This window comes from Cyprinodon tularosa, unplaced genomic scaffold (assembly GCF_016077235.1).
Source record: "Cyprinodon tularosa strain WSP-4 unplaced genomic scaffold, ASM1607723v1 ctg38, whole genome shotgun sequence".
In the NCBI taxonomy this organism is placed as follows: domain Eukaryota; kingdom Metazoa; phylum Chordata; class Actinopteri; order Cyprinodontiformes; family Cyprinodontidae; genus Cyprinodon; species Cyprinodon tularosa.
Window position 1 is genome coordinate 2060297 of NW_024039096.1, and position 23914 is coordinate 2084210.

The 23914-nt window shown below is 38.5% G+C and overlaps 1 protein-coding gene across 2 annotated transcripts in view; it reads left to right on the top strand.

Moving 5' to 3' along the window:
- The window catches only part of wnk4a (WNK lysine deficient protein kinase 4a), an 87097-nt gene extending 63631 nt beyond the window's left edge, over window positions 1-23466 (top strand). The window contains exons 13-21 of one of the 2 annotated variants that reach the window (XM_038296934.1): window positions 908-1081; window positions 6303-6357; window positions 6584-6715; window positions 12571-13403; window positions 15263-15347; window positions 20841-21447; window positions 22264-22469; window positions 22744-22838; window positions 22918-23466. In XM_038296934.1, coding sequence (XP_038152862.1) covers window positions 908-1081; window positions 6303-6357; window positions 6584-6715; window positions 12571-13403; window positions 15263-15347; window positions 20841-21447; window positions 22264-22469; window positions 22744-22838; window positions 22918-22920 — 2190 coding nt within the window. In that variant the 3' untranslated portion in view covers window positions 22921-23466. The remainder of the gene's footprint in view (window positions 1-907; window positions 1082-6302; window positions 6358-6583; window positions 6716-12570; window positions 13404-15262; window positions 15348-20840; window positions 21448-22263; window positions 22470-22743; window positions 22839-22917) is intronic. The other variant, XM_038296935.1, reaches the window with a different exon arrangement.
- The last annotated feature ends 448 nt before the right edge of the window (window positions 23467-23914 follow it).

Genomic DNA, 23914 nt, shown 5'->3' on the forward strand with positions numbered 1-23914 from the left:
CCCTCTGTCCCCATATTTATCTCATCAGGAACCAACTTTAAGCCAACAAAGTGATAACATTACACTATTCTGCTGAGATTCTTCAATTTTTATTAATAAGACTTGTCAACATATAACAGACTAGAATTAAACCTAGAGGAATTCCTTCTTTAATTCTCCCAGAAAAACATTTTATTCATCTGCAAAAATAAAAAAGCTCCCTGGTCTTTGTTAGATGTGGCTTCTTTTGAAAATACTCCTAAGTCCTAAACTAATACTACTAAATCTGCATAACAGCAGCTCATTATTAACAAAATATTATGTCTTAAAACGGAAGGAAAACACTGCTTCCTGTCCAAACCACTAACGGGAATCCTTTGGTTTATGATTGATGGAAAACTGAGTCTCCATAAAAATCCAGCTCATATGAGTTTGCAGGTGCCTTGCCTCAGGCCATAAAACCAGTTGCTCTCTTATGGGTTTGTGTCTAGTTTAGCCCACTGTTCCTCCATATGTTTTTACACCCTTGTATGAGAAAGTGAACCTTAAGGGGTGCTTCCCCCGGAGGCACCTATGTGTAATTATGTGGCAGAGAAAAACCTTTCAAGAACTTTCTAAATCCAGCTGTTTAGAAAGGTGCTATGTAAGTGCAGACCACTCTAGTATGTCTACTGCAAGTTATCCAAGTACTGAAGCATATGTGATCTTTTCTATTACAGCCCAAAGGAGAATAGAGGATAAAATCAGAACCTACATTGCAAAAATGTCAATACTTTACCACAAGGGTGAAGTTATGTAATGTCAACTTCCAATTTATAGAATATATTAGAATCTTTTCACCCCAGACATTTAAAGCAAGAGGGTGTAAGAATGGATTGGTCATAAAGTATTAACATTAAACAATGCATTACCACCTATTACCATTTAGGTTCGAAGTGAATTCATCCTGCCATCAGAGAAGGAGGGCTTCATCCACCGAATGGGAGATATCATCAAACGGGCCGAGGCTCTGATGTCTAAAGACCAGTCGGTTCTCAACAGCGGCCACCGCCTCGCCCAGCTGGCTTCACATGGCGCCATAAACTCCTTGTCTTCCTCACAGGTCAGCAGTTTTACTCTTAAATCTAGTTTTTATTGTTAAATAAAGTCAGATTAACCCAGATCTGGTGAGTTACATCACATTTACTGTTGTTTTACCGCCTAAATTGATCAAAGTTATAAATCTACAGTTCAGTTCAGTATTGTTTATTCATGTTTCACTGATACCTACATATATTTTTTTACCCTTTGGTACTTTTTGTTAGAAAGAAAATTAGAATCCACATAGTTAAAGGTCTCTAAGTGGCTGTTGGGGTAAAATGACATGGATGGGCACCATTTATTGTTTCTTTCCAGAAAATATGATGCAGGTAAATAGAAAATCAGTGCAAGTATTTTCTGTTGGAAAGAAAAGTAGAGACGCATAAAAAATTGTTACCAAGCTCATCTCATCATTGGCAGGGGTGGAAAGTAACAAATTACATTTACGCAGGTTACTGTAATTGAGCACTTTTTATGAGTAATTTGTAATTTTCTGAGTAGTTTTTAAAATATGTAATTTTTACTTTTACTCGAGTAAATTTTAACCTAAGTAGTTTTACTTCGCTACATTTAAAACCCCCTCACGTTACTGAGTAAAAAAAATAAAAAACACTGATTATGAAAAAATTAAATAAGGCCGGAAATTTAAACCCCTGTGTCACAGAACTGACACTTAATCGGCATTAAAAATAGAAGAAGAAGACTTTTGACTTTTAACAGCACTTTATTTACACAATTCAAACATATAAACAATTGATGTAAAAACAAGTGTCAGTTAAAAATCACTATTAAAGTAAAACAAGTGTCAGTTAAAATCATTAAATGAGGAGCTTGTTAATAACAGTGGGATCCTGTTGCATTTTAGTTTGATTTCTGGTATCTTTTGGACATTTAATTTTGTGTGCATTTTGAAAACTTTAAAATGTAGTTTAAATTTCTTTATTCCTATCATGGAGTTGTCTGTTGGACATTAGGATTGAAAATTGTTTGCACTTTATGGTACAGGTTCTGACTGTCCTTGTGCTGTGAGGAAGTATGTTCTTTAGCCCAGCTGATCTTTTGCAAGTGTGGATGTCCACTGAAATACGCCTTGAAATCGATTAAAACACCTTGTGGTCAATTCGATTCATGACTCATCCTTTTTTGCATTAAATAACTCAAAGTAACAAGGTAACTTTTACTCAAATTACATTTTAAATGAAGTCATTTTGTACTTTTACTTGAGTAAATGTTGAGATGGGTAATTTTACTTTTACTCTGAGTAAAATTTAGGCAAAGTAAAGATACTTTTAATCAATTACAATTTTTTAGTACTCTTTCCTACGGTGGCCCTGAAGTGCAAACTGCAACTACAAATCTAAAAGTGCAACTACATTAAGGAAATCGCAACTACATAAAGCAAAGTGCAACTACATTAAGAAAAACAAAACTGCATAAAGCAAAGCTCAACTACATTAAGGAAAACACAATTACATTAACCTACCGGAAAAGGTAGGTACCAGTGGGAAGCATGAGACATCGCTGATTGGACGACGGCGCCGTTTGACCCTTGAACTGGAAGTTGCGTCGTCTGAACAGTCCAGCTTCTTTTAAGTGTGTCTTCAGTGTGCGCAAACTAACTGAAATTTCGTGATTAGTCTCTAGCATATCCAGTATCACCTCGTACGTATGTCCTGATTCAAAATATTCCTGGATAACGGCAGCTATGTTTGGGGCGCCGACAATATCCATGTTTTCAAAAGCCACAGCAGGCAGAATGACTTCCGGTTCAAGGGTCAAGCGGCCCCGTCGTCCAATCAGCGATGTCTCATGTTTCCCACTGGTACCTACCTTTTCCGGTAGGTTAATGTACCGGTAATTGTGTTTTTCCTTAATGTAGTTGCGCTTTGCTTTATGTAGTTTTGTTTTTCTTAATATAGCTGTGCTTTGCTTTATGTAGTTGCGATCTCCTTAATGTAGTTGCGCTTTTAGATTTGTAGTTGCAGTTTGCACTTCAGGGCCACCGTACTTTCCACCTCTGATCGTTGGTTAAAAGACTTTGTCAACAATAACATTGCAGCTAACACACAGGGATCAAGTCAGGTGAACTTTCAATGGGAAAGAGATGAGGGTTCACAAAGATACTGGCACCAATATCTCAGAAATGTCACCTTTCGGAGTAAAGATGCAAACAAGCACAAACCCAGGTGTACTTTCAAGGTGTAAGGGGAAAAAAAATAGAAGCACTTCATAAAGTCAGTGCATCAGTAACTTACAATAACACAATTACTGAAAGAGTATTTTCTATCTTTTGGTAAGAGTGCTTTCTATGAGACAAAAAGTAAAAAGAGAAAACATACGGAGGTTATAGAGGCTTCGGTGGCTCCATAGAGGAAAGGAGTCTTTGCCAAATGCACTGATTCAGAGTTACTTCCAATAAAAAGTTTTCAAAGGAACTTGGAGTACTTTCTATTGCAAAGAAAAACAAAGGCAATAATTTCTCAAATACATTCCTGGACAGAAAACTTGCTTAATTTACTTACTAAACACAAGCCCTATGCAGGTATATGTTCCATTTGGAGAAAAAAACATAAAGTTGGATGCAGTAAAGGAGTTAAACTATTTCACGATGGTATGGTAAGTGTTAATAATGCAGCTGAAGGCACCATTTAGAACATTATGTTACTAAAAGCACTGATGATGTAAAAACTCTGTGATTTCTGGTTAGAAAAAACCAACACTTCCATTTTACGCATTTATTTGCTCCCACAAGCACCGATTCTTTCCAGCTCTTAACATAACAAGCTTTCCAGCATACCTGCCAACAGTAAGTGGGTAAAATAATTTATGTTCCAATATATTAATCCCTCATGAATGAAGCTTCTGTGAATCTGTAAAATTTTCCTACTGGGGAAGTGAAAAAAATAATACGTTTTGGGGGAAGTGCCATCCTTGAGCTCTGACCTAATGCCTTATCAGATGCTCGTCCATTTGAGGAAAAGAAATGTTCATTCTGCTGCTTTCTGTTCCAGTTTATGAAGCACAAAGAACACAATATTCCAAGCAGAAAATGACAAAGAGGAGTAAACATCTGAGCTTTTCCAGTTTGATAACAGACACTATTTTTCATGATTCTAAAAATCCCTACAGCTGCGACATGTGGAAGATTAGAGAGAAAATAAAGTACAGATGATTATTATTAGGCTTCAGAAAAGACCCATAGCAAATCTGCAGGAGCACCTGTCTGTGGACTGATTTATTCTTAGTTAATTCTAAGCTAGGCCACTATTTATAAATTCTATTATTGTACACCTTAAATAGATCTTTAATCCCTTGAAAGCTGTGCTTGTCTGGCCTTTTTAGAGCTTAAAAGAACAAGACAAATAGATTAAAGTCAATGTCAGGATGATGAAATTATAATTGCTTATTGACACTGAAAACTGGTTCAGCTAAAAGAAAATAAATCCTTTTTTTTGTGGGTTAGCTTATAATAAAAAATGCTGGGTGAATTGTTGTGTTGTATAGTTTGAAATCCTTTTAGTCCTTATAGATTCACAGGGAGCAGAGCCGTTTTCCTGAAAGCAACCATGACTTCCTTTCTGTAATTCATCTTGTCAGCATCTGGAACATCTCTTTCAAGTAAATTTTTTTACCCAGAATTAAAACCCAGACATTTTAGATTCCATCTTAAATAGAGGAAAATCTCATTAAAATAGAAAATCGGTGGGAGTTCGTTTATTACACTAATTAGACTCAAAATCTAAAAATTTTGTATGAATTCAAAACAAGCAGAACTTAATATTTTAAATTAATTGCTAAAAGTTTTAACTGATTTTTACAGAATCTATGAAAAGAAAACTAAAATAGTTTTCTTCAACAAAGAAAATGAAATTTAAATAATTGTTATAGCCTTCGTAGGTATAACTTGTTAATTGACCAGCAGCTGTTCAGGGTGCCGAAACCAAATATATTGATGGAAAGTTTAGAGGAAGTAAGGATTTTGGCTGAAAATAATTAAATTATAATAATTCAGAAAAAAAATCTGGGCTTGCTTGCAGCTCAGCAGAGCAACAGGAGGATCAACTCCATATATAAAAGAAAATTTGGAGCCGTTCACCAAACGAACGTCCAATCAGCGTTGGCTTTGAGGCGGGTTGAGGTGTGACGCAACGAGAAGCGCGACAGTTCGAGAAGCATCCCGCTGCAGCCTGCGGGAAGGCTGACATCAAGGACAGCCATATTGGAAATGCTGAGATAACAGGGGAGGGACGCATATAGACATATATGAAGATATATATAAAGATATATGTTAAGATATGTTTTCATCTTAACTGTGAAAAGTTATCCCTCGAGCCCTGACGTCAATAGTCAGGGCTCGACGCTTGATGTCAAGCCCCGCCTTCCCGCAGGCTGCAGGCTGCAGCGGGATGTACTTGGACAGTTCAGTCTAAAGAACATGGCGGCTTCAGCCGATGAAACTAGCGTTAGCGTGGCTATCGAGCAAGTTTTATCGGAATTACAGAGTATTTCTTCACTGAAAGAAGAGCAAAACACTGCTCTGGAGGCTTTTCTCAGAGGAAAAGATGTTTTTACTCTTCTCCCGACTGGTTTCGGCAAGAGTTTGATCTATCAATTGGCTCCTCTTCGTCGTCGCTCTGTTAGTACGTCATATGCTTCGTTGATCTGATTGGTTTATTTGTCCCGTCTATCACCAACATAGGCCAATCAGCTAACCAGTATTTTCGCCCCTTCCCAAAATTACTTCAACGGAAGGGTTCCAGATGGATATGCGGAGCAAATCCATCTGGCGGAGTCAGGTTATCAACTCCATGCCAAGCTGTGTTATTGCAGTAAATCCTGCAAAAGAAGCTCTGATAAAGAAGCTTAATGCAAATACTCTAAAATATATGAACATTTTAGAGGCTCAACATTTTCAGAACAAAAATCCTTCGAATTGTTTTATGGGAGAAAGAAATTTGCTCGGAATCTAAACCTCTCATTAACTATGATTAGTATTTATCAGATTTTTAGAGAAATAGACTTTTTGTGTATTAAAGCCATTTATGGTATTGCTTTTTTAAATTCAGATTCTAAATGGAGCAACCTTTTGCTAATATTCTAATTTTAATACATCAAGTATTGAAGGGTGACTCTGTATCACTGCACATCAGGGCATGTCTGATATACTTGCCTAACAAAAAGAACATTTTATTTGTCCCACTGAATGTTTCCTGACTGATTGTCTTTGATTGCATGTCTTACAGCCTAATCTGCACAGTCACTTTATGCCTCGAACACACTCCTCCTCTTCGCTGCCCGGTAAGTCTTGTCTGTTTTATAAACTAAATCCACCATTGGAGAGGAACCCCTTTAACACCTCTTTCCGGCTGTTTAAACTTTTAAATTAACTAATTAACTGTGCTTCTTACTCTCAAACTGTCATATTAACCCTCTGCATTTTTTTTTCACCATGCATGATTGTCTTGTGTGAGTGTGTAGTTCTGTGTGACCTGAAGTCTTCTCATGCATGTGTGTCTTGTTGTAGAGTACAGTGTGGCTTGCCCCAGCGTAGGGGTGCTTGGCTCTCCCCCTTGTCCTAATGGCGATGTCCTGAGTTCAGACATTACTTCACCTGGGCGACCTCTTATACGCTCACAGTCTTTCCACAACACCCCAGGTAAACAGCCCTGCAGCCCTCCCTCTGGTCCCCACCTAAAGAAACCCATCATTGTTTACTGTTGCTGAAAAACTGTAATGGTGTACTGGCAACGGAAAACTCAAAGCTCAGCTCACCCAATACATAACCACCCCCCCAACCCATTTCTTAGTATTGTTCAGACATCCTAGTGGCGCCATCCGCCATCGGCGCACCTCAAAGGCTCGGTCTGTGTCTGCCTTGCAGCTCGGCCTCTTGGGTAATTACCTCACCTGAAGGGAGCTTTCTGGCTTTCAGGGAGCTGTGAATGCCGTGGCTGTAAAGCATGAGGTTTCTGCCGTGTTGTGATAGTCAGCAACATCTGTTTGCCAGAACAAACTGCGGCTGAATTTCCAAGAAAGTTATTTCCCAGCCTCCCAAGTTCTCCCTGTTCCTCACAGGAGCAGCGACATTTGAAGTTAGACAGCAAACATCCTGCATTTGGCTCTGCAGCCTCAGACAATCCTCATCTCCTCATGTCCCGTGTCCTTCCCCTGCTGGATGTCAGCTTGCATGGCAGCTTTCGCAATGCTTTATGGCCACCCGCCACCATTTACAAAGTGCTGCCTAACTCATGTTTCCGTCAGCGTGGAAAAAGCAGGGGCTGGTTTGCATCATCAGCAAGAAGAGCTGTGGTTTGTGACTGTGCAGCCGTTGTTGAGACACTAAACCATTCCTCAGGGAATGATTTAGAGATTCTGACTTTTTTAATCAAACCCAAACAGTTGTGTGGACGCAGACACACTCACACAGACGCACGTTTTCCTTCCTGTTGAAACGTGAAAGCCTCAGTGGCTCCGCTGATGCTCAATCCCCTCACAGCCCTGCTAACCTAATGTGCAAATGTTCTGGATTATAAATGCAATTACAGTCAGATGCTGCTTTAAACAAAAAGTCTTTGTTTGGCATGGAAACCCTTTCTGTAATACAGAAAAGATGTAGGAACTATACAATGACAGAAGCCTTTTCTCTATTAATCAAGTTTTCCACAAAAACTTATTTTGGTGCACAACCTAAACTAACTACTCCAGTTGTTTATTTTTTCCCTTACAAATTCATACAGACATTTAAAAAAAAAAGCACAGCACAGATTTATAAAATCCTTCATTTATAGTGTTTGGCTCGATGACATCACAATAGGCAAAAAAGCTCAACAGATCTGCAGGTTTTAGTTAACTAACATCTTGGTAGATAAAAGACAGATTTCAACATGGATCCGGAAGCAATTTAGTTTTATTTTTGTTTGATTTCTCTGGATGATGGATCTAAGCAGACCATGACGACCATCATCATCATTACCTCCCTGAACTTTAACTGGATCAAATCTCTTTACTCCTGTTTGTATTTTCTCATCTGTTTGTTTTCAGTTTATATTCTGCGGTTGAAAATTGATTAAATGGAGCCAAAAGCACACAGCAAACAGGCAGAAAAAATCAAATACATTTAAAAGATAAGATGAGTTAACATTAACTGTTGAAGAAACTAACATACGTGGCAGAAGTATCTCTGACAACCAGTGAAAACAGAAACAAATTAAGTAACTCACCATGAAGCCACTGTTAAAGAGCTCTGACTGATGTAAAGGTGGAGAATATACAGGTGCTGGTCATAAAATTAGAATATCATGAAAAAGTAGATTGATTTCAGTAATTCCATTTAAAAAGTGAAACTTGTATATTATATTCATACATTACATACAAACTCATATATTTCAGATGTTTATTTTGTTTAATTTTGATGATTACAAATGACAACAAATGAAAATCTCAAATTCATCATATCAGAAAATTAGAATATTACTGAAGACCAATAAAAACAAAGGATTTATAGAAATGTTGGCCAACTGAAAAGTATGAACATGAAAAGTATGAGCATGTACAGCACTCAGTATTTAGTTGGGCCTCCTTTGGCCTGTATTACTGCAGCAATGCGGCGTGGCATGGAGTCGATCAGTCTGTGGCACTGCTCAGGTGTTATGATAGCCCAGGTTGCTCTAATAGTGGCTTTTAGCTCTTCTGAATTGTTGGGTCTGGTGTATTGCATCTTCTTCTTCACAATACCCCATAGATTTTCTATGGGGTTAAGGTCAGGAGAGTTTGCTGGCCAATTAAGAACAGGGATACCATGGTCCTTCAACCAGGTACTGGTAGCTTTGGCACTGTGTGCAGGTGCCAAGTCCTGTTGGAAAATGAAATCTGCATCTCCAAAAAGTTGGTCAGCTGCAGGAAGCATGAAGTGCTCTAAAACTTCCTGGTATGTGGCTGCGTTGACCCTGGACCTCAGAAAACACAATGGACCAACACCAGCAGATGACATGGCACCCCAAACCATCACTGACTGTGGAAACTTTACACTGGACTTCAAGCAACGTGGATGAAGTGCCTCTCTTCTTTTCCTCCAGACTCTGGGACCTTGATTTCCAAAGGAAATGCAAAATTTACTTTCATCAGAGAACATGACTTTGGACCACTCACCAGCAGTCCAGTCCTGTTTCTCTTTAGCCCAGGCAAGACGCTTCTGACGCTGTCTGTGGTTCAAGAGTGGCTTGACACAAGGAATGCGACAGCAGAAACCCATGTCTTTCATACGTCTGTGTGTGGTGGTTCTTGAAGCACTCACTCCAGCTGCAGTCCACTCTTTGTGAATCTCCCCCACATTTTTGAAGGGGTTTTGTTTCACAATCCTCTCCAGGGTGCGGTTATCTCTCTTGCTTGTACACTTTTTTCGACCACATCTTTTCCTTCCCTTCGCCTCTCTATTAATGTGCTTGGACACTGAGCTCTGTGAACAGCCAGCCTCTTTAGCGATGACCTTTTGTGTCTTGCCCTCCTTGTGCAAGGTGTCGATGGTCGTCTTTTGGACAACTGTCAAGTCAGCAGTCTTCCCCATGATTGTGTAGCCTATAGAACTAGACTGAAAGACCATTTAAAGGCTTTTGCAGGTGGTTTGAGTTAATTAGCTGATTAGAGTGTGGCACCAGGGGCCATCAATTTTGAACCTTTTCACAATATTCTAATTTTCTGATATGATGAATTTGAGATTTTCATTTGTTGTCATTTGTAATCATCAAAATTAAACAAAATAAACATCTGAAATATATGAGTTTGTATGTAATGTATGAATATAATATACAAGTTTCACTTTTTAAATGGAATTACTGAAATCAATCTACTTTTTCATGATATTCTAATTTTATGACCAGCACCTGTATTTCAAGGGTAAAGTAGCTGATCCTAACAGAGAAAATTAAATTAAGAGATCAACTGATCTATGACTGAAGAACAAAAAAAGTATTCAAGGATCTCATTTATAAAGCTTGTTTATGAGAATTTACTTCCATGTAAATGTTGTGATCTTAAACAAACTTGTTCTGTATCATCCTTATATTTAACTTAAACTAGCAAAATGGCAAAAACTAGAGTTAGAAAAAAAAATTTGTTAACTAAAATAAAAGTAGAAATAAAACCTTGCAAAAAAATAAAGAAATCTAACTGAATCTGTAATAAGAGTTTTCAAAACTAATTAAAACTAACTGCATTTTTTAAGAGAATCTTTGTAGTTTCTGTTAATATGAGGTCTTGTTTCCAGTTGCTGTTTTCGCTTTTTTTTTTTTTTGCTGTACTGCTTTATGCCAGCAGATGGCAGGTAACGCGTTTTCAGGGATCAGCAACATTTAGCTACCTGGACAATCATGAGGGTAGCTGGGTGAACCGTGCTATATAAACATAAGTAAATACAACTAAAAACAATCTGTAGTCATTGTATTTGTAAAATATATTAATAAATTATATGTATAAACAACTGACATGTTAGATATGGCTGCATTCAGTTTATTAATGATCCAAAATATCAAGGAAAATATAAATCTAAAGTGAGCTTGTTTAGCTGAAATGGCAGCAGTTTTGTAACCTGACTCCGCCAGATGGATTTGCTCCGCATATCCATCTGGAAACCTTCCGTTGAAGTAATTTTGGGAAGGGGCGAAAATACTGGTTAGCTGATTGGCCTATGTTGGTGATAGACGGGCCAAATAAACTAATCAGATCAACGAAGCATATGACGTACTAACAGAGCGACGACGAAAACACAACCACAAGCCAGGCTACTCTTGCCGAAACCAGTCGGGAGAAGAGCAAAAACATCTTTTCCCCTGAGAAAAGCCTCCAGAGCAGTGTTTCGCTCTTCTTTCAGTGAAGAAATACTCTGTAATTCCGATAAAACTTGCTCGATAGCCACGCTAACGCTAGTTTCATCGGCTGAAGCCGCCATGTTCTTTAGACTGAACTGTCGCGTTTCTCGTTGCGTCACACCTCAACCCGCCTCAAAGCCAACGCTGATTGGACGTTCGTTTGGTGAACGGCTTCAAATTTTCTTTTACGGAAAGTAGCCAGACTGATCTGCGAGTGAAACCTTGAAAGCTCGTGAGATCAGGATGGTCTCACGAGGCTATCAGTTTTTCTGATATTATGTCTTATAGATGGTTGTGTTTCTTTCCCAGATTTTCAAGTGTTTTTTTTTTTCTTTATCAATTACAACTGTTAACCACTCTTGGATTCTTTGGGAATGGCTCTTACCAGTGCAAATTCTTCTGCAGATGTTTTGATGTAATCAGTAGTTAGATAATTCACCTCTTAAAACCTAAGGTGGGGGTAATAATTCAGAATGCATATAAATTCCATCGGTAACATTTTTACCAGCAGGTGGAGCCATTGCGCGCAGCTCCAAGCTGACACTAAAAGTCCCATACCCCACAGCTCTGGAACTGTTATAGCTAGAGGCCTGAAATCTTCTGCATTTGTGGTTAACATGATTTAGAACAAATATAATACAATAAAATCTACCTTTTTGCTGTTCAAAAAAGACCTATCGTTTCTGAGAATAAAAAACAACAACTTTGAGTCATGTTTGAACTGATGCAGGTTGGTCTGTGGTCTGCACATGTAATTTGGGCTTACACTTCCTAAGTTATTTGCTTTTCCATTTGGGTATGCAAAATAGGTAACGATTGCCCAAACTGAAGTGGATGTTAAGAGGTTAAAACTTGAAGCCACTTTTTGGAACAAAATATTCCGTGAAATGATCCACAAAGTAGAGATATCTCAGCCAGAGGTTATTGTAATTCTGCCTGCCTGTTCTTGTTAATATGAGCAGTCTAAACATCAGACTCTGTTTCCATGCATAATACTTTCTTTTATTCGTCACACCACCACTATTGTAGCTACCAAACATATTTATCCGATTCTCCACCTCACTCACCAACACACCTCTGGTAAACTGCACTTTCTTTCCATGGTAACCATGAATAATATTGATCATCTGGCTCATTTAAATACACAGTGGCATTCATGCGGTGCTTTCAATGAAACATTAATGGATACATGTTGGCTGATATATCAGTTTTCTATTTGGTCTATTCCATTTTGGGTTTTTTGGCTAACATACACTTTTGTTATGTTTGATAGATAAAAACCCAGATCTTGTAAAACACACTGGGATGATTATACCCTAAAATAAATATGTAAACTGCTGTGAATTGACTTTCTGTTTGGTCAGGATCTGGATTAGTGCCAGAAGTGGGCTCATTAAGGTTCGTCTGCTGATAACATTTTGCCTTTTGTGATGTCATCAGAGGCTTTTTACAGGAGGCTAAATAAAAACTTTATGAATAAGGATTGTGCAACAAAGAGAAAATCAAATAGAATAAAATAACCTTGACATGTTGCTCTTTAGGTGATAAGCTACAATACATGAGTTAAATGATAGGCATTAGCTTTTCTTAAGTTTGAACAAAGTTAACGTTGCATCACAGTAATTAAAGCTGTTGTCTCGTCCTTTAGGGTCTCCTCTCCACCATCATCAGCACCAACGCCCGTCATCTCTTGTGTCCAACCAGCAGCACTACCATTTACCCTACATGGGCCAAACTCACTTTCCGTTCACATACCCGGGATCTCCAGGGTCTCCGAAGCCAGCAGGGCAGCATCCTCCCCTCACCCGGGTGGCCAGTAACCCTACCTTCTCTTCTATTCCCTCTCCAACACCCAGCTCTCCGAGTCCAGTGAATGATACCCCAAGTCCGTCAATGGAAAACGTCATGTTGTCCCCTCCTGGACCACAGCCTCCCAACATGTGGACTGCCCACTCTCAGCCGTTATTCTCATTAGCTAATGTCATCTCCATGGCCATGAGTATGGCTCATTCTTTCATTCCCCCTCAGAACATGCCTAATCAGGGAATGCCCTCTTATCCAGGCTTCCACCCCCACCTGCAAGGTCCCATGGCCCCTCCCTCAGGTTACCCATCGGTGTACCCCCACCATTACCAGTCTCCACCACCGATGGATGCCCCATACCCTTCAGTGGGTATCCCAGCTCAAAACATCTACCACAGCCAAGAGCAAGCTCCTCAGATGGATGGGCTTGGATTTTACCAGAACAGCCATCCACAGTGGCAGCATCCTGCATCTCCAGCTTCCACTCCTCCACATTCCACTCTGGAGACCATGCAACAGGTCCGACCAACCGGTTCCCCAATTCCGCACAGAGAGGATGGCAACGTGACGCCCCACTCAGCCCAGGCTCCAGCCCAGCTTCAAGCTAGAACAGAAGTATCCTCATCGACGTCTTCATCGGACGCTCGCCCATCACCACCAGTCAGCCCAGAGAACAATGTGAGTTTATGTTACAATACAGCTGCTCTGTGGCCAAGTGACACAATAAACTGTGATGCAAAGTATTCCGACTTCTGTTTTATCAGGAATGCATCAAACCCATCTTGATCAGCCCTGATTGGTTGCTGGGTTGGTCAGAAACCATTTTCTGGTCAGAAACATTTTCAAGTCATTTTCTGATCTTTGAAAGCTGCATAGCTTCTGTAAAAGCCTCTTTCCCACTGAAAGAAGCAGGTTAACGAGTGTTTTTCAAACATGGGTCGACCTGCTAACAATCGCTTGGCTGCAGTTGTCTGCCTTCCCACTGGCAATAAAAGCTGGGTCTAACCCCTCGCTGGTAAGCTACATTGATGATGTAATCAGTGCGACAGAAATCAGGGATGTAAACAATGGAGGGCAACATGTAGGGAAGCAAGGATGTAGTCAGGACATAGTTAGGGTGTGTTATTGTTTCACTCTTTCATCTGCTCCATGTTTATCGAATGTAAACTGTTGTTTTTTTATGTTAGAAAAGAAGCGCAGTGTGTTGAAATCCATACGTTGCGTTCAATGGTGTCACGTAAATTGGCATGTCAACCCACGTCTGGCTTTCCTCTAGCATGCCGATCAGAGCCGAGGCGATTTTAACAATGGTCGCTTTCTGAGTCGTTTGAACCGTTTAGACATGCATCAGTGAGCTCTTCCCACTGCCACTAAAAGCTGACTGTTCCCGTTTTTAAATGTTTTTTTTTCGGCCAATGAGAGTGTGGTATGAGTGCTGCCAAGTCTCACTGATAATAGACGAGAATAGAAAAGATTCAAAGTTCTCTGTTTATTTATATCTAAGAAGTCAAAGAAAGCAAAACATTTTTAGAAACAATATGAAAGGAAAACGTATGTTCTAGTGGTTTTCACAATCAGTCAGGGACCTGCTATCCTGGATGTTTTGGGTGTGTCTCTGCTGCAGCACACCTGCAACAACGATTGCATTCCCGCCTCAGCAACGACCAAGGGGTCAGAGGCCTGGTAATCGCTCATTTATTGAAGTCAGATGTTTGAAGGCTGGTCGATTCCTGAAAAGGAGAAGGAAAGTGAGACCTGAGGACTGCTCTAGTGCAGAGGTTCCTAAATATTTCAGCCTGTGAAGCAAAGCAGCCCCAGAGCATAACTGAGCCTCTTGCATGCTTCACAATAGGGGTGTGGTTCTTTTCTTGATATGCTTCATTTTTCCTTCTGTGAATGAGCTGATGTTCCTGGGAAAAAAGTTAAATTATTTTGTCTCATCTGTCAGAAGGACATTCTCCCTGGAGCATTTTAGCTTGTCAACAAGTTTTTCGGTAAATTCCAGTCTGGCTTTTTTGTGAATTATTTTCAAAAATGCCGTCCTCCTTTATAGTCTCCCATTAAGTCCACTTTGGCTCAAACAAACAGACAGTTTTTTTCTGACTTGCTCATATTCAAGTTTTATTTATTATTCCTTTAGTTTACATTCAAGTCATTTTTTTACCATTGTAGGTTTTTCTTTTCTTAAACGAGAGAATTAACTTATTAATTATAGAAAACTGATTATTAATTATTACTAATTATCTTGTTTAAAAAAATCTATTTTGTGAGATGGCAGAATTTGATATTTTGAAATCTACAAAGTAAAATAAAATAAAACACGAACCAGTAGGTCAAAGATTAACTAAATCAAAGAGCTGCCACACAATTAGTAAAACTTATTTACAGGCTGGACATGCTGATACCAGTTAAAAGAGGTGTTTGATTTTTACTAAAATATTAATTTCACATGATCAGTAAGTAAACAAACCAACAAAAATGATTTTCGTTTTTAAGTTGTGATAATTTGTTTAAATCGGTTGGGTTTGTCTCTTCAGGTCTCCTCCGGTGATCATTTCCACCCAGCCAGACCTGCAGCCAGCACCAGCAGCCCGAAGACCAAAGCCTCTTCCACTGAATGTGGTAAGAGTTTCCGTGTACGTTTTCATGTTGCTAGAACAGATCTCTGCATCATAAACACCTGAAATACGTTTCTTTTCACCAAAGACTCAGAGACCTGGAACATGAAGTCCTGAAAGATCGTTGTGTTTACACCCCAAATAAACCAACTCTCATAGATAAATAAACAAATCTAGCCTACTCATTTATCACCTTTCTTACATTTTAACACATCATATATTAGTTAAAGAAAAAAAAAAGGCTTGCTGTGTCTTTAATAGACACTCTGCTGCTGTTTTCAGTCCCTTTTGTGTCTCTCTGTGGACGTTATTAGGAGCTATTGCGTAATCGTGAGTCTGGATGTAATGTTCCATTTGATATGAACACAGGCGTACGTGTGATGGCTGCCCGACCCACCGACGGGGACCAATCAGTCAACAGCTCGGCTCGTTACAGGCCTCTCCTCCCACGTCCACACCTGTCAGTATTTATACCCTCCCCAGAATCCCACAGTCAACAGAGCCCCTCTGTTTTACAGGGCACAAATACAGACACTTTGTGCATTTACTGTAAGAAGGACCCACAGTGGGTAAACTGCGCCACTGCAGAACTTCAAAGTCTCTAATGGTGTGCAGATGTGAGCACAGATTGTTTTACCGTGGGTGACAGCGTACAGTAAAAGTTTAGTTTTTCATAAATGTTACCCAAACTTCTACGGCTGCAGGATGAAATATTTTATCTTGAGAAATGTATCTCACCCCTTTAACTTTTCCAGTTTGTATTACAATTTATTTTATAGTGGACTTATGTGATAAACCGAAACAAAGTTGTATACGTTCAGAAGTCAGCCAACAAGTAAAAAGACTCCGCCTGTGTGCAATTTAATCTTCCAAAATGTTTTTTTGAACCGCAAGGAACAAAGCAGACAGGCAAGTAAAGCATTATATAAAGAAGCAGCCAAGGAGGAGCTGCAGTTATTCACAGCTCAGGTGGGGGAAAAAAGAAACAAATCTGTCTACATGGCTGATTAGTTGTTCACTCCATAAAATCCATCCATTATGGATGAGTAGGAAGAAGAAATCTCTTCCCAAAGAGTCAGAAGTCCTGTTTATAGTTTGCAACAATAAAAAGGTAGCTAACATGAGATGAATGAAAAATGAATGAGTTCAAATAGAGGCTAGACCTCACATTGGAAAAATCGAAATCAGTTTTTCTTAAAATAAGTGAATTTTTCTTGGATTAAGGAGGTAAAAGAGACTTTTTGCCAATTGAACAACACAATTTACACTTAAAATAAGAAAACACAATTGTATTGTCTTATTTCAAGTGTATATTTTCTAATTATCTTATTTTAAGAGTAAAAATACTAATTCCATTGGCAAACCATCTCATTTACCTACTCAAATTAAGGATAAATACACGTAATTTGAGAAATTTTTACTTATTTCTAGATCATTTTTCCAGTGCATAACACTGCAAAAATGTGAAATCTAAGTATTTCTTTCTTAAAATAAGTAACTTTTTCTTGAATTGAGGAGGCAATTAAGACATTATGCCAATGGAACAAGACAGTTTACATTTGTAATAAAAAAGAAATTACATTGTCTTATTTCAAGTTCATATGATCTAATTATCTTATTTTAAGAGTAAAAATAGTTATTTTGTAAATCATCTTATGTACCTACTTTAAAATAAGGGTAAATACACCTAATTTGTTTATTTATTTCTAGATCATTTTTTTGCAGTGTAGGGAACACCCATTCTCCGTTGTGACATATGGTGATGGCAGCATCATGCTGTGGGATTGTTTTCATTCAACAGGGGCAGAGAAACTGTTTAGATGTGATTGGAACATGGATAGAGCTAAATGCTAGGTTAAAGTAAAACCTCTTAAAGGCTCCAAAGGGCTTGACTGGAGTGGAGGTTCACATTTATGCAGGACAGTCCCATCAAACATGAGGCAAGAACTTTAGTGGAACAGATCAAAAGAAATCCATGTGTTAAAACGGCTCCGTCAAAGTCTGTAACTGAATGCAACGGAGGATCCTTGGCAAGATGTGAAATTGATTTTCAAACATCTTCCTTTCTAAAAGAAATGGGAAAATATATTAGTTTCTAAATGAGCAAAGACTCGCCCTAGGGAGATGGATCTGTACTGATATCAATTCATGGGTCTAAAAATTATTGATGTAGGCGGACTCAATAAAAATGCACTTTTCAAAACTGAAAACAGTGTATTTGGTTATTTTTATTCATGATCAATTTCTTTTTTTGTTTGTTCACAAAAGTATCCAAAACTTATAAAGACGTGATGTCAGTTGCAAGACATGGAAGTGATGAAAAATTTGAGGAATCTTTAGTTTATAGTTATGAGATCATGGAAAACACATCTATCCATCCTCTGCCTGCTTTGACCTGCAGGGGGGCTGGTGTCTGACAGATCCCCACTTGATCACATAAAAAAGACACAATTATCATCAATAAAGTAGTTATTTGGCAATAATTTAGAAAAGGGGGTGAACTGATCATCTGATCTTTTCTTCCTTAAATGGTTCTTGATCATTAATTCGCATAAAATCACAAAATGTTTTAAAATATTTATATGTTATTTAAGCAGATTAAAGATTTCTGTGCATTGAGTCAGTTTGTTTTTATTGCCCAGAAAATGAGGCTTTATTAGACTTTAAATATGTGGAATCTCCATGAAAATGTTATTAGTTTAAACTTGCATCCAGTTAATTAGAAGATTTTCACTTGAGAGGTAAAAAGAGAAAACAAAGAATCAAAAGCAAGTCCAGGTGCTTTCTGTTGAAGCACTTATGGTTGCATAACAGAAGATATATTATCCAACAGACACTCATTACTCCATTACATCATGATCAGTTTGGCTTTTTGTCGCTCATCATTCGGGGTGAATTCAACCAGAGTATCTTTGTTTATATTATAACCTTTTTAGCTGAAATTCATTGTTTCCTGTGGTGGAAAATAAATTCCAATAAACTCCAGGGGTAAAGCTGGTTTGGGTTAAATGCTTATAAATGCAAGATAGTTATTATAAAATGCAGAGAAATTATTGTACTACTGGGAAAGAACATGGCAACAGTGGAGAGAAACCTTTCCCTTTAAACGGGAGGAAGAGTCCAGCAAAGAAAGGCAGGATTTTTCTTTTTATAACACATTGAGAGTCTAGAGCAGTGTTTCTTAACCTTTTTTGACTTTTTTTACCTTGGGTATTTTTTTGTACCATGTTTACCCCTCTTAATCAAAAGTATGGACGGCTGCCTAAAAGTGGAACGTACAATAACTGAAAACAAAATAAAGATTATTTTACTTAATCTTTTAATTTAAGCATTCAATTCTCATCATTTTATTATTTCCATCTCAAATAAAAAAAAACATAATTAAAATGTTGCCTGGAATTTAGTATGGAATCAAAATAAATACTAAATAAAATCATATTATAAAGCTGTATTTATAAAACTGGAGCTCCTCTGAGTAACTCCTTTACGGTCAGATTTAAATTTGATGAATTGGGAACAAAATACGTAACAAAAATCAGACTTACTTAATTAGCTTTAATTTGTTATCATCAGATTGATCAGTGTGAAAAACAGCTGATAACAGGCTGTTATCTACATCCTGTCTGTTCCTCTGCTTGGTTTTATTAGGGTGAACTTAGCTAAAGGTGAACTCAGACATGTAAGAAAATTTTACTTTTTGGTTGAAAAAGGCTTGTTTTATTTTTTTTTATTTTTTTTTTTTTTGGTTTCGTTTTTAGAACCGATCCCAGCCCTATTTTATTTTATCACCTGAAAAATAAAATATTTTCATGTACCCCTAGTAATACACTTGTGGGCCACTGGAGGTACGAGTACCCCCTGTTTGGAAACTTTGTACTTTAATGAGATAGAAAGAACAGAATACACTGCAAAAAATGTAAATCTAAATAAGTCATTTTTTCTTCAAATAAGTGCATTTTATCCTGATTTGAGGAGATAAATGAGACACTTTGCCAATGGAACAAGACAATTTACATTTGAAATAAGAAAAATCAATTGCATTGTCTTATTTCAAGTGCATATTATCTAATTAACTTATTTTAAGTGCAGAAATACTCGTCCTATTGGCAAACTATCTTATTTACCTGCTAAAATAAGGGTAAATACACTTGATTTAAGAATTTTTTACTTAATTTCAGATTGTTTTTGCAGTGTAATGAAAGATACAGAAACTGTTACCAACTAATTAATCAACAGAAGGAAGCACTGTTAAGTTTGGAAGCATTGGAGCCTAATTTCTTTTCTTATCTCCACGTAGTTAACAACAGCAGTAGTTTTATTCAGGATATCAACATAGGAACATGGCATCAGGAACACCTTTTTCTGCTTTGAAGGCCCCAAAAAGAACATAATTATTAGCAGCTCTGTAGGTTTCATCCCTCATGAGGAAAGAAGCGACACTAGATAATAGCAGCAATAGCTCTGCCTCCAGGGAAATTCAGAACCGCTCCAAGATGGATTCACCGCTGAGTCGATATTTAGTTAAACCACCTTCATTTCCAACGGCTTCGCTCATCAACATTCTGCTAAATGCTCTGCTTATTCTTCTTTGCAAAAACGGTTACGTGTTTTAACATGTGGTGCAGATTTGAGGAGTCTGTTACTGATTTTATAATCGAGCTGATTGAAGCTGCTCCAGATGGCACGGAAATCCAGGGGGTGGGAATTAAAGTTTTAGATCAGTTTGTCTTTAGCGTTGTCTTGTTTCAGGATTTGTATGGAGTGAAATTTGTTCCATGATTGTTTAAAGCAAAGAACACTTTTTGTAAATAAAAAAAATACAATCCAGAAATAAAACTTTGAAAAATGTTAAAATAAAGGTTTATTGTAACTGCGACTTTGCTGTTGTTTTTTTTTTTAGGTTTTTTATTTTCAGTTTCTTTTCTATTTCTGTTTTTCAGATAGAAATTTACGATTTGCATTCTCTTCACTTCAAGGCTACTATAAGCGCTTAACTCACACGTTGACCAATGTAATGTCATTGCTAATGTCCAGCAGAACAATAGAAATGCATTTTTCTTCCTCTCTCCGGAGGAAAGTATGCACCCAAATGTGGAAAATAATAATTAAAACAAACTTTGAAAATAATGCAGCTTGTAAAAAACTAAATCTTAAAAATGGAAATTTGAAAAATAATTTAAAAAAGACAAATAGGAAATATGTAAAACAATATTTAGAAAAAAATGCTCATTAAAAAATATTTGCAGAAGTGAAAAATAAAACAAAGTCTGCTGTTTGTTTGCAACAATAATGGAACAAAATTCACTCCATATGTTTATGGATTATGAAGTTCATAACATTTAAATTATAAAATTTTAGCATTCAAATGTTCACAGTATGGTGTAGCTTAGAGAAATTTAAATGTCCTTGTAGACACTACATTTAATGGCACATCCTCTTTGGGTATCAGGATCCTCAGAAATGTTTTAACCCTTTTTTATGTCCTGTTCAATCACAGAAGTCAAGTCAGCACCAGTGAGGGTTGGAAGGTTCCAGGTGACGCCCAGCGTTGACGTTGTGGACTCCTCTGACCCAGCAAACCCAGCACCACCTGCACCACAGCCAACCATCAACAGCAACACCCAGTCAGAGAGCAGCACAGAGGAGGTGGGGGGGTCCGAGTCCAGCCTTAACACCTCCCTCACCATGTCCCCCCCTCAGCCTCATCCCCACAGAGACCCTAAAGGGGTCGTCCAGAAGGTGGACCGGCCAGCAGGATGGGCTGTAAGTCAGCATCAGCATCGTAACAGAGAAGATGAAGAAGTCGAAGATGAGGAGGAGGAGAGGGAGATTTTAGGGGAGCGATCGAGGGTGAGGAAGAGGGGTCGGAGGAGGACTTGCAGCCTCAGCTTGATGGGGACATCTGCAGACAGCGGGCTCTCTGTGACGGCCGCTGAGATGGAGGGGAGGCTGTGGGACGGAGCGGCCGGCAGCCCCCAGTACAGCAACGCCCTTCACAACCTGTGGCTGACCACTTACAACCGCAGCGCCCCCTACCTGAGCAGTGACGACTCTGACAGCGAGGACGAGGAAATGATGGAGGACCTTCAGGAACTCAGAGAAAAGTAAATGATCTTTCATCTCAGATTTACACAGCAGAAAATATCAATCTTAGTAAAAAGAGAAAAATGACTTTAACCTTTGATTCGTGATGTTATAATCAGCTAAACAAAATGTTTTTATCAGAGTGTAAATAACTTCATAGAAGTTATGTGTGCTGCATTTTCAACTACCGTACTTTTGAGATTAAGATATTACCAGCGTATGCAGGTAGCCTCTGCAGCTTAAATGATGTTCTGGAAACAATTTAGCAATTATTTGAAAAATAGAATACTCCTGTTTTCGATTTTTGGAAGAAAACTCAAATTTTTCTGCGCCTTAAAAAAGTTTATATCTTAAAAACGTTATCTCACTTTTATGAAAATCAATATTCGCTTTTCTATCTTTTAAAATCTGCACTGCTGAGTGAGTTTTCTAACATTAGGAAAACATCATTCATACCTCAAATGATGCAAAAAAAAAAAAACGATTTCTGCTTTAATTGTTAAAAACAAAATCTGTCCCTCAAGGTCTGATTCCCAAAACACCCAGATAACCGTTTCACTGGAGCAATAACTTCTAAATGAGCCTCATTAGAATTTGTATGACGCATGTTGACTTAATGGGTAAAGAATTTATTTTAAATTATTTTACTGAAGCACTCCAAGAAGAATAGCTTTACTTGTTATTGCTAAAAGAAATCAAAACCGTGTCACTTTTGTCCCTCTATTTTTAACATTTCTGGAACAGTTCGGAGCTTTAAAGATTTTTATGCATTCCCTCTCTCAGTTGCTCCAAAAAAATATCAGAGTGTTCACTTGTTATATATTTTTTATTTGCAGACACCTTTCAGAGGTTCAGGCTTTAGAGGCTGAGCAGAAGAGGGAAATTGAGGAACTGTATGCGAGGATGGGGAAGGTTCCTCCACCAGGCATCGTCTGTCCAGCAGCCATGCTTTCCAGCCGCCAGCGCCGCCTCTCCAAAGGCAGCGGTTTCCCTTCGTCCCGCAGGAACAGTCTGCAGCGCGTCGACATTCTGCCTATCCAAGGTAGCTGAGATTATCCCATCCTAATGCTGTATTTTACAGTAAAATGCATGTTTGACATGCATTTTACTGTAAAATTGTGGAGTTTTTCCTCTCCACTGTCGTTACAAGCATGCTTAGTGTGAGGGATAACATTCAAGTCAATGAGTCGATGCAATCATCTGGTTTTCCTTAGATGATCGTGCGAACTGTAAAGTATCTTGAGATGAGATTTGTGAATTGGCGCTATAGAAATAAACTGAATTGCAGATTTAATGGAAAGCATTTTTTTAACCAGGTATCATCAGGAGAAACTCTCTTGGAGGCAGCAGCAGCGGTTCGCAGGATAAACTCAGTAAAGGCGTAACTTTTGCTACTGACATCAGTAGAATGGTGAGTAAACTGATCATCTAAACTTTACCAGCTTCCTTTGTTTCCGTTTTTCATGTTTTTCCTCATTTCCTGTTTCCAGTAAGAACCCAAGGACAAGAAATCCAGACTACCTCATCTGTAGCGACTGCAAGAGGCCGAAAAACCCTTCAGACGGTTTCACTGGCGCACCACCCATCCAACACACTGCCCCCTCCCTGATCAGCGACTGTGCAGCTCCGCCCGGCTGCTCCTTTACCTCACATGTACAGAAGCGGTTACTGATGAAGCCGGAGTCGAAGCGTCGTCCGGCACGGATCCGACATAAATCCTCCACAGTGAATCATAACAATGCAACGACGGCGTCAAGCGACGGTACCTTGTGTCGCCAAGGCGGTGCATTTACCATGAGGCTGACCCAGAATAACAGAAAATGATTTCCTGCTTGTCTGATGTGATGCTGACGGAAATGATGCTGTACTTTATAACGAACTCGCTCCATCTGCTGAATGAACGGTGAACTTATTCTCATTCAGCAGGGCGGCAGTTATTTCCTTCCTTGGATTAAATCAAACACTAGCTGCAAAGTAGCTTCTTCAACTCGGTACCATTAATAAGAAAACAACTTTTCTGTTGGGACGCTAAGAAAATGTGACACCAGGGGCCTGTTTCAATAAGGAAGTTCAACCAACTCTGAGTTAAAACCTGAACTCTGAGTTGACTTATCCTGAGATTGGAAACTCTGAGTTTTGGGTTTCAGAACAGCTGAAATGAGTTAGTTCAATCAACTCTAAATTGACTGACTCTGAGTTAAGCGTGTGCACCACAACTATAAAAAGCCATTATCAATGGAGCACAGATATTACGAGTCACCATGGCAACAGCGTCAGACAAAAAAAGGTGTGCATATTTCTCACCAGCAGAACTGGGTGTGCTTATGCAAGCATATGCAGAATTTGAACATGTATTTAAAAAAAAAAAAGCAACACGGCTGCAGCGGCGAAGGAGAGAGAGTTAGCTTGGGTGAAAATAGCTGCTAGAGTCAATGCGTAAGTTTACATTTTAATTACTTTTATACAGTGTTGGGTGTAATGAATTAA